The sequence below is a fragment of the Pelodiscus sinensis genome, chromosome 2 (assembly GCF_049634645.1).
Source record: "Pelodiscus sinensis isolate JC-2024 chromosome 2, ASM4963464v1, whole genome shotgun sequence".
Taxonomy (NCBI): domain Eukaryota; kingdom Metazoa; phylum Chordata; order Testudines; family Trionychidae; genus Pelodiscus; species Pelodiscus sinensis.
The window spans coordinates 67574341-67586708 of NC_134712.1; the positions used below are offsets into that span (position 1 = coordinate 67574341).

At 39.4% G+C, this 12368-nt stretch overlaps 1 protein-coding gene across 1 annotated transcript in view; it reads left to right on the top strand.

The window, feature by feature from the left end:
• Positions 1-12368, top strand: part of PXDNL (peroxidasin like) — a 175333-nt gene that overhangs the window by 85600 nt on the left and 77365 nt on the right. Inside the window, 3 exon segments of the mRNA XM_075919820.1 lie at positions 3461-3624; positions 6061-6176; positions 6178-6233. Coding sequence (XP_075775935.1) covers positions 3461-3624; positions 6061-6176; positions 6178-6233 — 336 coding nt within the window.

The window sequence follows — 12368 nt, forward strand, 5'->3', positions numbered from 1 at the left end:
CATTAGACCATAATGTCTCACAGAAATAGCATCACATATCTGTACTTAGTGAAGCCAACTGCAAAATCAGACTAATCATGCTTGCTTACTGGGAGTGCTCTGAGACCTACAGATGAGAAAAACACAGTACTTTTCTGAATTCAGGCCTGAATGAAGTTAGACTGATTATTTAATTAAAGGTATAAAAGAAGTTAACCAATCTGTTGCTGCATACATCCTAGTTATTAAAAAATTAACATGTATATATTTACCTGTGCAAAAGGGTGGGGGGGGGGGGGAGGTGGGGGAGAGAACAAGTAACTAAAGCAAAAACTATTACATTTACAAACAAAGCTTGCTAAGTAACAACCACATTGTCACCTATCACAACATTTACAAAACTAAGAACTAAAAAAGGTGAAGGATGAATAGTTAATAACATCACCACATATAATAAATAAATAGTCTTATTTCGTATAAAGACATGCATATTCCTTCACAACAGCTTTAATCTGACAATACAGTCCTTTCCCCAGTCACAAGGGCACCATTTCAGAATTTTGGTGGGGAGGGGGCAACCTATGCATGCCATAATGGGGGAGGGGTTTGGACAGAGGCTTCAGCAGTGTTACTAAGCATACTTGGTACAAGCCAAACACCAAATGGAGAGGAGATTCTTTTTGTAAAGCCTCAGGGTGAGTCAATGACTGGTTTCTGGGGTCTGATGTACAAATACTTCGCACCATGAGGCGTACCATAGAGGAGACTCACAGTCCCCTCTCCTTTCCCTTTCCTTTCAGTGGCCAGCCAAAGAGCTGCTGACTGAGAAGGGAGCCCAGAGGTAGCCAGTAGAAAAAACTGCTTAAAGTTCGATATGGGGTTCAGTAGCTGCTTCCTTGGCTTAAGATCCTCTTTAGCAAACCCTTATCTTTCTAGGAAAGACAGGTTTTTTCTTCAGCAGGCAGTTCTATCTTCTTAAAGGAATGAGGGTGGGGGTTGTCACAATATTCCTTCACACACCTTACTCACATTTCCCACTACCCTCATCACTCAATCCGTGACCACTATTGCTGAATGCAGGGCATTTCTGACTTTACTATTTCTGATTTGTGACACTTCTGCCTCTCCCTTCCCACTTCAGCCTGCTCGCTTCCTGCCAACTACCTCCCTTCTTTGGGTAGATTATTCAGTCCTTAAAATACACCAAATTCTTGTGTGTGTTGGGGGACACAGGTATTTCATTCCCCCCTCCCTAATTTTAGGGTAGCTTGAAAGGATGTGAAGCCAGGAGGGGCTGGGCTTTTACCTGATTTAATAAAGGTTGAGATTCAGCTGACAGTCCCTGTATGTATAAAACAATAATTTCCCTCAAAAAGACTGAAATTGTCTTTACCTTAGTCCTAACGGTTATGAAAAGTGATGCTCAGTAGACTAATTGAATGTCAGCACACTTCAAACCTTCCATCTCTCATTATGCTCAATAATCGGTAATCATAAAAGTAATTTACCCAAAATTCTGCTAGCAATTGATAGATTAACTGACATTTTCCCCATTTAAAAAATCCCTATAATATTTAGATACTGCAAACAAGATAACAAAAATATTCACATTTTAAAAAATCGAAGATGTTGTGATGAAATATGCATTTCTTTATATTTGAGCAAATAATGCCTTTATTCATAATGTAAGATGTGTAAGATTTATCATGTCCTGTTGTCTTTAAAATTCCTTGTTCCTGAATGCATATTATTCCTTATTTTAAGTGCTAGGGTGTTCGTTTGTTTGGGGCTTTTTGTAAAAATGTTATAGATATCACTTAGTATACTCAAGTGTTATATGAAACTCAGATAATGTTTTTTAAGTCCTCTTTAATTCAGTGATAACTGAAGATTTGTGGAAGAAATACACATACCCTCACCCAAGATGCAAACTGTTCCAGAGGAGTCTCTTGGTATGTTTACACTGGTTATATCATAGTCAAAGCATGTTGCTCAGAAGGGAAGTTGTTTCAGAAAAAGCTGCTGTCTACGTGTATTATGGCCTTTTGCAAATTGACAGGTGCTCACATAGTTGGGTAATTGTTTACAAACACTGAAGATACTTGTTAAAACCATATTATTCCTATCTGCCTAAGCAAACTAAAAATTTAATTTGGTGGGGACCATTTTGCAAGTTACTTTCATAAGAAATTGTCATATTGCATCAGTCAGAAAAAAGAAAAAAAGAAATTTTGCCTTGAGCAAACAATACTGATGTCCCCAAATGAATAAACAAAGACTCTTCTGGTGTACAAACTCAAAACCAGCAGAGTAAGAGCAAAATTAAAAGAACAATTGTAATTTAAAAATAAAACTTGTGCTAGAATGCGATATTTAATGACAGATCTGAGAAAAAGGTAGCATGTACATGTCTCAGGGTATGTCTACACTACCCCGCTAATTCGAACTAGCGGGGTAATGTAGGCATACCGCACTTGCAAATGAAGCCCAGGATTTGAATTTCCCAGGCTTCATTTGCATAAGCCGGGTGCCGCCATTTTTAAATCCCAGCTAGTTCGAACCCTGTGCCGCACGGCTACACGCGGCACGGAGTAGCTAGTTCGGATTAGGCTTCCTCATTCCACAAGCTATGTTGTTGGGGTATTGCCCTGTAGTTAGGACCACTGTGAAAGAGGCATTGGGAAGCACTTTCACCAGCAACTCCTATAAAGTCACCCCCGCAGCAGTAACAGTAGTCTCCATCCATGTACTTAGCATTCTGTAAATGGAGGGTGCAAGGGCCCCCTTTGGACTCCAAAACAAAAGAGTTGTTCTGTGATAAACCAGATGACATCTGGCTTTCAACGTTGGTGCTTCTCTGACAGAGGAAGAATTGTGGAAGTCTCCTGTGTTATTCCTTACTGATGTTGCTATCACACACGAGTTTTGGTTTCAGAATGTTTCTTTTGTTGATTTTTGCATAAGGTTCTATAAAAAATGAATGCTGTTCTTTTAGGAACATGTTTCGCTACTATCCCCTATAAATAGGAAAATTCTGCTAGGAGCCAGAGCTGTATATTGTTGGAGTTCAGAGTCCCACCTCTATTCCTTTCAAAAAAAGGTTTAGTCTTAATGGACCCGTGACACATCATCGTTCTTGCAAGCCATGCTCTCTCAAAGTTTTTGTGTGTGATGATTCTTGTTACATTGTTAAAATATTCTTCTGAAAAGAATGAGTTTATGGTTTATAAACATATTTATATTACTTTGGTCATCTAAGGAAGTGGGCTATGCCCACGAAAGCTCATCTCATACCATCTACATGTTCTGTTTGTCTATAAAATGCTACCAGACCATTTGTTGTTTTTTCCTGTACGGACTAACTCGGCTACCCCCTGAAGCTTATATTGCTGTTATTTTAGCCGCTTTCAGTACTTTAATGGTAACATAAAGAACACTTTGTTTCCTTAGCAGTAAAGGAAAATACATGACATGATTTACATATGCACGGTGTGTTAATTTCAAGCATTTATTATTTTTTCAGTTTAGCTCCTCCGCAGTTTACAGTAAGCCCCTATAATCAGGAGGCGATAGAAGGGCACACAGTAGATTTCCACTGTGAAGCAGATGGTAATCCTCTTCCTGAGACTGCCTAGACCAAATCTGGTATAACCAAATATATGTGAGCTCATATTTCTGTGCTGAAAAATAATGAAAAATAAATAAAAACAGCTTCCAACACTTTATGGTTATTAAGTATATCAAGAAAATATTGGTAGAATTACTGAAATTGGGAAATTTAAAACAATATGTATTTATCTGACCTCATCTCTTATGTCAACACATGCACAAAAACCTCACGTTGTCTGATCTGTCAATGATTCTGGTCTCTGTGCCTTTGTCCACTTACATACCTATACCCATGCCTGGAATTCCCTCATAGACATGGTTTGCCAGGCAATCTTCCTCTTGTAATTTAAATTCCTCCTTAAGGCCAACTCCTCCTACTGCAGTACTCACAAGAAGTTGGATGAAGGCAACATGTTTATAAGTCATTTATTTTATATACATATGATTAAAAAACCCAGATCAATCTACCTCCTGTTCAGTCATTCTATGCCCACCTTATTTCTGAATGTGCTATCTTGTTAGTCTTTAAAGTGCTACATTGTCCTGCATTTTGCTTCAACTACCCCAGACTAACACGGCTACATTTCTATCACTGTGCTATCCTGTAACTTAGTTTGTCTTTCTGTTTTCCTTTCTAGCCTCACAGGTATGTTGCTGTTGTTGTTGTAGGTCCATAAACTCTCTGGAGCTGGGGCCTTATATAATGTATATTTACAATGAGATGCTGACTGGTAGAATAATTTTGCATACTGTAAAATTAATAGTGATCAAATATAATATTACTATTTAACAAAAATCTCACTTTGCCTGTTTCAAGTCTTTTTTTTTTTCGTATATTGGGTGGATCTCTGCCCTTGGCAAAGCATGTGCATCTTGAGTTCAATTTTGCATGCTTAACTAAGGATAGAGCTTAGCTCTATGTAATTTTGGAAATATCTATAGATGTTAAAGTTCACTTCTTCATAATATCTGCTTCTTCTTTTTAGATTGAATAGTTATTTTCAAGCAAGAAATAGTAAAATAAGTTCATCCCCGTCAGTATGTTAGTATTTTGGATCCATCTTCTTTCAGAGCCCATGCATATGTAACCAATTTATTATTATGTGATAAATTGCACCATTGGCCACAATCTGCCATTGAAATTATTGGGGCTTGCAAGGGCTCACTCAATACACAAGGATTTGTCTTCATGGAATGAGGTTGCCAAATAGCAATGATGGGTTACAGCATTTGCTTAGTAATTTTACTAGAAATGAGGAAATAACTCAAATGGTTGGTTTGGCAATAAAGTTTCAGGTTAGCAAACAACTCAATACCACATAATCTTCAGCATTGAATATGGTGCAATCCAAATTACATTTGGAATTAATACTGATATAATCACCCTGCGATTAAATGGATGAGTTTTATTTATTTAGTAAATATGGAATTTTATCCTATTACACAAAAACCTTAATGTCAATTAATTTCATTTCTTCCGGCACTAGCTATACTAGTGGTAATATGGAAGTTAAAGAAAAGAAGGCTCAATTTGTAACTAGTTTCTTATTACTTTTTTCATAGGCACATTTGTATTGCTTCCTCAAATCGTTTGAATCCTTACCAAGTATTCAGGTTTATTGAAGGGGGGTGTTTCCTAGTCAACAGAGCAGTGGACTTGCATTCTTTTCCTGGCTATGACACTGTTCTATTTAAATTGACTTTGTTCAAATTAGTTCACCTTTCTGTGCTCAGTTTCCTCATCTGTAAAACAATAATTATCATAACGCTTACCTCCTGTGTCTAAAGTGCATTTGGAGACACATGGAGTAAAAGCATTATATGGCAACTAATTATTATTATTATTGTAGTCCAACACCTATCTACTCTGGCTCTCCTTCAAATCACCAGAGTGTTCTCTCTGTTGGCACACTCCTCAGTAAAAAGCAACATTATTAGCAAGATGATGAATAGCTCATTATCTGTCTATGACATTGAAGCAAGCAACTCATATTGCTCAATAACCCATTGTTCTTCACTCAAGTGCTCTCAGCAGATACTAAAATTAAACCATTTACGCTTTTCAGAGGTAAAAAACCACTATAACAATTCATTGGACTGCTTGATCTTTCAGTTTCTCATTTAGTGGACTGGATCTTTTTTCATAATAAAGTCTAAATAATGAACATTAGCCCTGCCAAAATTGGCATTATAAAATGTGATCAAATGTTCTTTGAGTTGTATGCTAAGTTGCTAGAAATTTCAATTTTTTAAAAGTATGACTAAATTAAAAAGAAAATGGAAAAAGGCCACCAGTGGTGGAATTTGAAGGGAAAGAATAAAATGTTCACAATTAACCATGGTGAGTATTTTTAAGGGAATGTCCTTTAATATATATTGCCTCCCAAGATGTTAATTAAAATAAAGGTATGATAAGTACACAAATAAGTGCAATTTACTAAATTTATGTCTCAGTTGTTTGACACATGGCAGGAAATCAGCTCCCTCCTGATGGACGTCACACTGCTCTGTCTCCTGGAACATTGTGTATTGTACATGTGGCCCAGCATGATCAAGGCCAGTATGAATGCCAAGCAGTCAGTGCTTTGTGGAGTAAGGAGAGTGACCGTCCAACTGAATGTGCAATCCAAAGTAACAGAGGAGATGTATTTCTGCTGTTTTTAAAGTTGTCAGTATGTCTAGAAACTTATCAGGTGGTCAGAGTTTTAATGATAAATGTGTATATAGACACTTCATTTTCACTTTTCACTTTTGGGGATAGTAGACAAATGAATTCCAACATTATTACTTGTGAAGATATAAGGGTGTGTCCCCAATGCATAAAGTGGGATTATTACTTCATATAAATATGAGCAATGATAGAAGAAAATGATTGTTTCCATCAAATACCAGTTGTAAAACAGAAAGCAAGAGATTATGCTATTAAATATCAAATTTAACTTTAAAAATAAAATAAAATAGAATAGGTTAAGGCAATAGAAGTGACCCATTTTACTTAATGATGTACTCATCCCAAATGCAGTAGAGTCAATTAAATCAAAATTAGGCCCATTTAGGGAAATTATTGCCCAGATAGTGCTTTTTTTATGCAACATCTTGAAATAAACTGACAGGTCCCTTTCAAACATATTCTTTATGCGTCTTGTAATTATGTACTATTATTGGTATTTTTCCTACTACCGTTATTTTTCCTGAACATATGAGTATCCATGCTCAAAACTACAGAAATGGAAAAGCTAACAAAGGAATTTTATACAATTTTAGGGAGACGGCGTTTATCTAGGAATAAGTAGGTCTAGTAAATGTTGCAGCATGAATGTAAATGGAATAAGACCTTTCCAAAGTTCAGTAAGAATGTCTATTTTTCTCTTATCAAGTAGGATACCTTGGCTTTGTTATTCTCATTCCAGTAACTAAACTCTGAGGGGGCAGATCTTCTGTTTATGTAAATTGTCATAGTTCTAGTGAAGTCAATGATGCTATAATAGTTTACACTAGCTGAGGATCTTGTTAACCATGGCTAACAATCAATCCAGGAAAAACTTAAAAAAACAAATAGTCTAGTAGCACCTTAAAGATGAACAAAACATGTAGATGGTATCATGAGCTTTTGTGGGCACAACCCACTTCTTCAGCTGACTGGAATATTAAAAGTCCAGATCCAAGAGTAATTAAGGGGGAAGAGGGAGGAAAAAAAGAGAAAACAGGATGGGCAGGGGAAGAAGAAGAAAAAAAGAGAGAAACAGTGAGTAGATGGTTCAAGTAGTTACAAGAGGCTGATAAGAACATTTAGCACCTCCATTGTTTGTTTATTTGGTTAAGTCATTAGGATGTGTAAAGTAGTTGCCAGCCAGCTGATATCTCTGTTCATTCCATTTGCCTAAGAATTAAACTTGTAAATGAAGTTAAGCTCCAATCCTTCCATGTGTATTTGGCTTGTGAAATTGGCCTGAAACAACAAGGTGACTTGGAGATCCATTAATGAGTGTACAGGCTGGTTAAAGGAAAAAGCAGTTCCCTGAAATCTTTCTCAAATGAAGAGGATATCTTGCAGTTACTCTGGGACCTCAGCCCTAGCTATGAAAGTTACTGTCATACCAGGGAGCCAGCTATTTCCTGTCCTGTTAGCAACTGTCATTTAAAAAAAAAAACACATGAATTTACCACACCATGGTACTATCCCAGAAAGAAAACCTAATTCAGAAAGTTAAGGATGAGAATATATTTCACTTTATATATAAAAAGTAATAAGAATGATACACACTGAAGTCAGAGATAGTTTCACCTGAGTAAGGACTGAAGAAAAATTAAAGATTTTTGCATCATAAAAATCTCAGAGGGGTAGCCATGTTAGTCTCTAACCGTAAAAACAACAAACCTTCCTATGACACCTTAGAGACTAACAAATGTATTAGATCATGGGTTTTTACTCACGAAAGCCCATAACTTAATAAATGTGTTAGTCTCTAAGATGTCACAGGACTGTTCAACAATTTTCCATTGTATCTGCAAAACCAATGTATATGATATGTGCTGATCATTCATAGTTGTGATGAAATATTTCTTCAAATACTACTAGGCTACGTCTACACTGGCATGATTTTCCGAAAATGCTTTTAACAGAAAAGTTTTCCGTTAAAAGCATTTTTGGAAAAGCACGTCTAGATTGGCAGGATGCTTTTCTGCAAAAGCACTTTTTGCGTAAAAGCGTCCGTGGCCAATCTAGACGCGGTTTTCCGCAAAAAAGCCCTTATCGCCATTTTTGCGATCGGGGCTTTTTTGCGGAAAACACTACTGTGCTGCTTACACTGGCTCTTTTGCGGAAAAGTCTTTCGGAAAAAGACTTTTGCCCAAACAGGAGCAGCATAGTATTTCAGGAAAATCGCTGACGATCTTACATGAGATCGTCAGTGCTTTTCCAGAAATTCAAGCAGCCAATGTAGACAGCTGGCAAATTTTTCCGCAAAATCAGATGATTTTGCAGAAAAACTTCCAGTCTAGACACAACCCTGGTGTGTAACCTCTAAAGCTCTTCAGATATTGCAAAGTATTCCTCCAATTGTTATTGTTATTTTCAGGAGATTTAAGTTCAGTGGGATAGGCCAGACTGGTGCTATGAGGGACTATGAAGAATTTTCTTTTAGGAGCCTGGCTGATGTGTCTTTCTCATGTGCTCAGGGTATATTCGATTGCCAGATCTGGAGCCAAGAAAGAACTGTCTCCCCAGGTCAGATTGACAGAGCATGGAGGATTGTTTGCCTTTCTCTTTCTGCTAGGATCATATTTTATCTAATCAGTTCCCAGCCACTGCATGGTACTCAGGCTTTGGAATCACCTTAACCTCCCTCCATTTTCACTGTGTCACAATCTTTAGTTTCCTGGGAACTGAGGTGCTTTGGTCTAAATAAAGTCTTGGGCATACTGTTGAACTAGCTGGGTAACAAATAATGGCTTGGGATATACAGAAGGCCAGAAAAGTTCATTTAATACTCTGTTCCAGCTTTAAACTCAATAAAACTGTGACCATATTGAAAAGAAAAGTTACTGTTAAAGGCAAACTAGAATGGATAATGCCATAATTGCACTTATAATTATTAAACAGGAATGTTTATATTTTATATAAACCATTTATATTTTCAAAGGTTTGAAATGATGAAAGACACAAGCACATTACATACTATAAAAAAAGGTGATGGAATAAAATCATTTATTGGACCAACTTCTGTTGGTGAGTTTTCAAGCTTACACAGAATTTGGTCCAACAAAAGATGTTATCCCACCAGCTTGTTTCTCTAATATCCTGGGACCAACATGGCTACAACAACATGAATGTTATTACTGTTTAATTTGTATGGAACAAAAAAGTATCTCTGGATTTGCAACACGATTATTGTGTGACAGTCCTATTGAGTGTCACTAGAAGGGAACTTACGAGTGTATGGTATGCCTGGGGTTAAATAATTTTTTTTTCTTCTGAAGAAAACTACTGCATGAAAAAAATTGGAGCTACTAGGTGAATGAAGAATTCATCAAGAAAAGAGAATTTGGAGGGTTTTTTTTTCTTTTCATTTTCTTTTTTTTTATTTTTTTGCTCTTCCTTATTTAAAAGTCATAGTTGTAATAAAAATGCAAAATTTAAGAATGTAAGACAGTACTTTCTGAGCATGGTGCAGTAATTGTACCATTTGTACTGATCTCTTAATTAATTCTATTCTAAAAACTATAATTTAACAATGCATTACTAAGGCTAAAGAATCCAAAGACAAATTGGAGGACAATGCAAATGGCTTAGCTAGGCACAGTTTTGTATTTCTGCTTTCAGGAGGGTTGCTCTTGGAACCATTTAGGTTTGCATGCTAAAAAATACCTGCACTTTGGCATTTGTATGTGCACTCCTGCTCAGAGTACAGAAAACTATTTGGGCAAAGTATTTTTTCTGAGAGAGTCAGGATACCTCATTGGTTCTGTCAGTCTCTGAGAATGAGCCAAAGATAATTGAGCACGTTTGTATTTTGTAGCTGAAAAAAGTGCTATGGTTCAGGTAAAATTTAAATAAAAACTGGACTGTCTTTATCTTTTTTTAAGCCCTCCTGAAGGAATTGTAAAATATATAGACTCTATTATACAACATTAACAACTGCCCATGCATATTATTTTCTATTTATTCTTTGCAATGACCTCTGTTGAGAATAATATATTGCATGTTGTCACGGGGGAACCACCCCCCGCCCATCTAGCCCCGTAGGAATGTGGGGTAAGGGGGGGGGGGAGGGTAGGGAGGCGCTGTCTGGGTCCTCCGCTTGCCCGCTGCCTCCACGGTCCGTCGGCCCCTCCCTGTGGCCTCCGTCCCTCCTTGGTGTCCTCCACCGCCGTTCCCGCTTGCGGGCGCGTTTCCCCCTTTCAGGTGTGCCAGGGCCACGTTTAAAAGTGGCTCCCGGCTTGCCGCGCATGCGCGGCAATGCAACCAGCTCTTCCCCGGCTCTTCGCTCGCTGTGCGAGCTGCCTGCCTGCCTGGACGCGGCGCGAGTGACAGGGCCGGCCCGTCACACACCTTCCCCTCTAAGTCTCGGTTTAGGTTTTCGTTTCCGTCTCCTTCCATTGTTCTGGAGAAGAAATCTACGTTGTTATGCTTCTTACCTGGTCGGTGGGCTACCTCAAACTCATAAGGCTGTAGGGCTAAATACCACCGCATTATACAGGGGGTTGTTTCCTTCATTGAACTTAACCATCTTAAGGGGGCATGGTCCGTGACTAGGAGGAAGGGTGCGCCCAAGAGGTAATACCGTAGAGCTTCGACAGCCCACCTCACGGCCAGCGCTTCCTTTTCAATTGTTGCATATTGGCGTTCTCTGGGGAGCAACTTATGGCTCAAATACAGTATGGGGTGTTCCACCCCGTCTTCTTCCTGCGACAACAATGCGCCCAGACCCACCTCTGAGGCATCAGTCTGTAAAATAAAAGGTTTCGAGAAGTTGGGTTGTGCTAGCACCGGAGGTTGGGAAAGTCGGAGTTTAAGCGTCTGAAACACTCGTTCGCAGGGTTCGGACCAACTGACTTTCCGTAGTTGGTTATTTCTTTTCAGCTCTGTTAGGGGGGCCACTATTGTTGCAAAATGGGGGACAAATCTCCTATAAAAAATAGCTAGCCCTAAAAATTGACGAACTTGCCTCTTTGTGGAAGGGGCTTTGTATTCTTGTAAGGCCTGTACCTTTCCCACTAGGGGCTTCACTTCCCCCCCCCCCCCCCCCCCCACTGTGTATCCCAGATAGGTTACCTCGTTTTGCCCTATGCAGCATTTACCAGGGTTGGCCATTAGGCCCGCTTTTCCTAGCTCCCCCAATATGGCCCCAACCTGCCGTAAATGATCGGCCCACGAACAACTGTAGATGATAATATCATCAATATACGCCACCGCATACTCCTGGTGATTTCGCAGCACTTTGTCCATTAGTCTTTGAAACGTGGCTGCGGCTCCATGTAATCCGAACGGCATCGTGACAAACTGAAAGAGGCCAAAGGGTGTCGAAAAAGCTGTTTTTTCCCGGGATGCCGGAGTGAGCGGGATTTGCCAGTACCCTTTAGTGAGGTCCAAGGTAGACAGGAATCTGGCTTGCCCTAGCCATTCCAACAGGGCGTCCACTCGCGGCATTGGGTATGCGTCAAACCACGAAATCGCATTGACTTTACGGAAGTCTATGCAGAAGCAGAGTGCTCCATTAGGTTTGGGCACTAGGACTATAGGACTCCGCCACTCACTCTTGGACTCCTCAACGACGCCCAAATTTAACATGGTCTGAAGCTCTTGTTTAACGGGGTCCCACATCTTATAGGGTAAGGGTCTAACCCCGTCCCGCACTTTCTGGCCAGGTTTGGTGGCTATGTGGTGACTTGTCAATGTCGTCCGTCCCGGTAGGGAGGACAGGATGTGAGCGTATCGCTTAACTAGTTGCCGCACATCTGTCCTTTGTTTCTCATCTAAATCGGTGCCCATAGTCACGGCTTCATCTCCCACCGCTCCTCCCGGGTCGGGCCCTAATTCTATCTGGCACTCTGGGGGCATAATCAATAAAGCCTCTCTGGGGTGCCATCTTTTTAACAGATTCACATGGTACACCTTAGTATCCTTCCTCCGGCCCGATAGCCTTACCTCGTAATCTACGCGGCCGATCCGCTTCACCACTTCAAATGGACCCTGCCAGCATGCTAATAACTTTGACTCTCTCACGGGGAGCAAGAGGAGTACCCTATCACCGGGGTTAAACTCCCGTACCTTTGCTGTT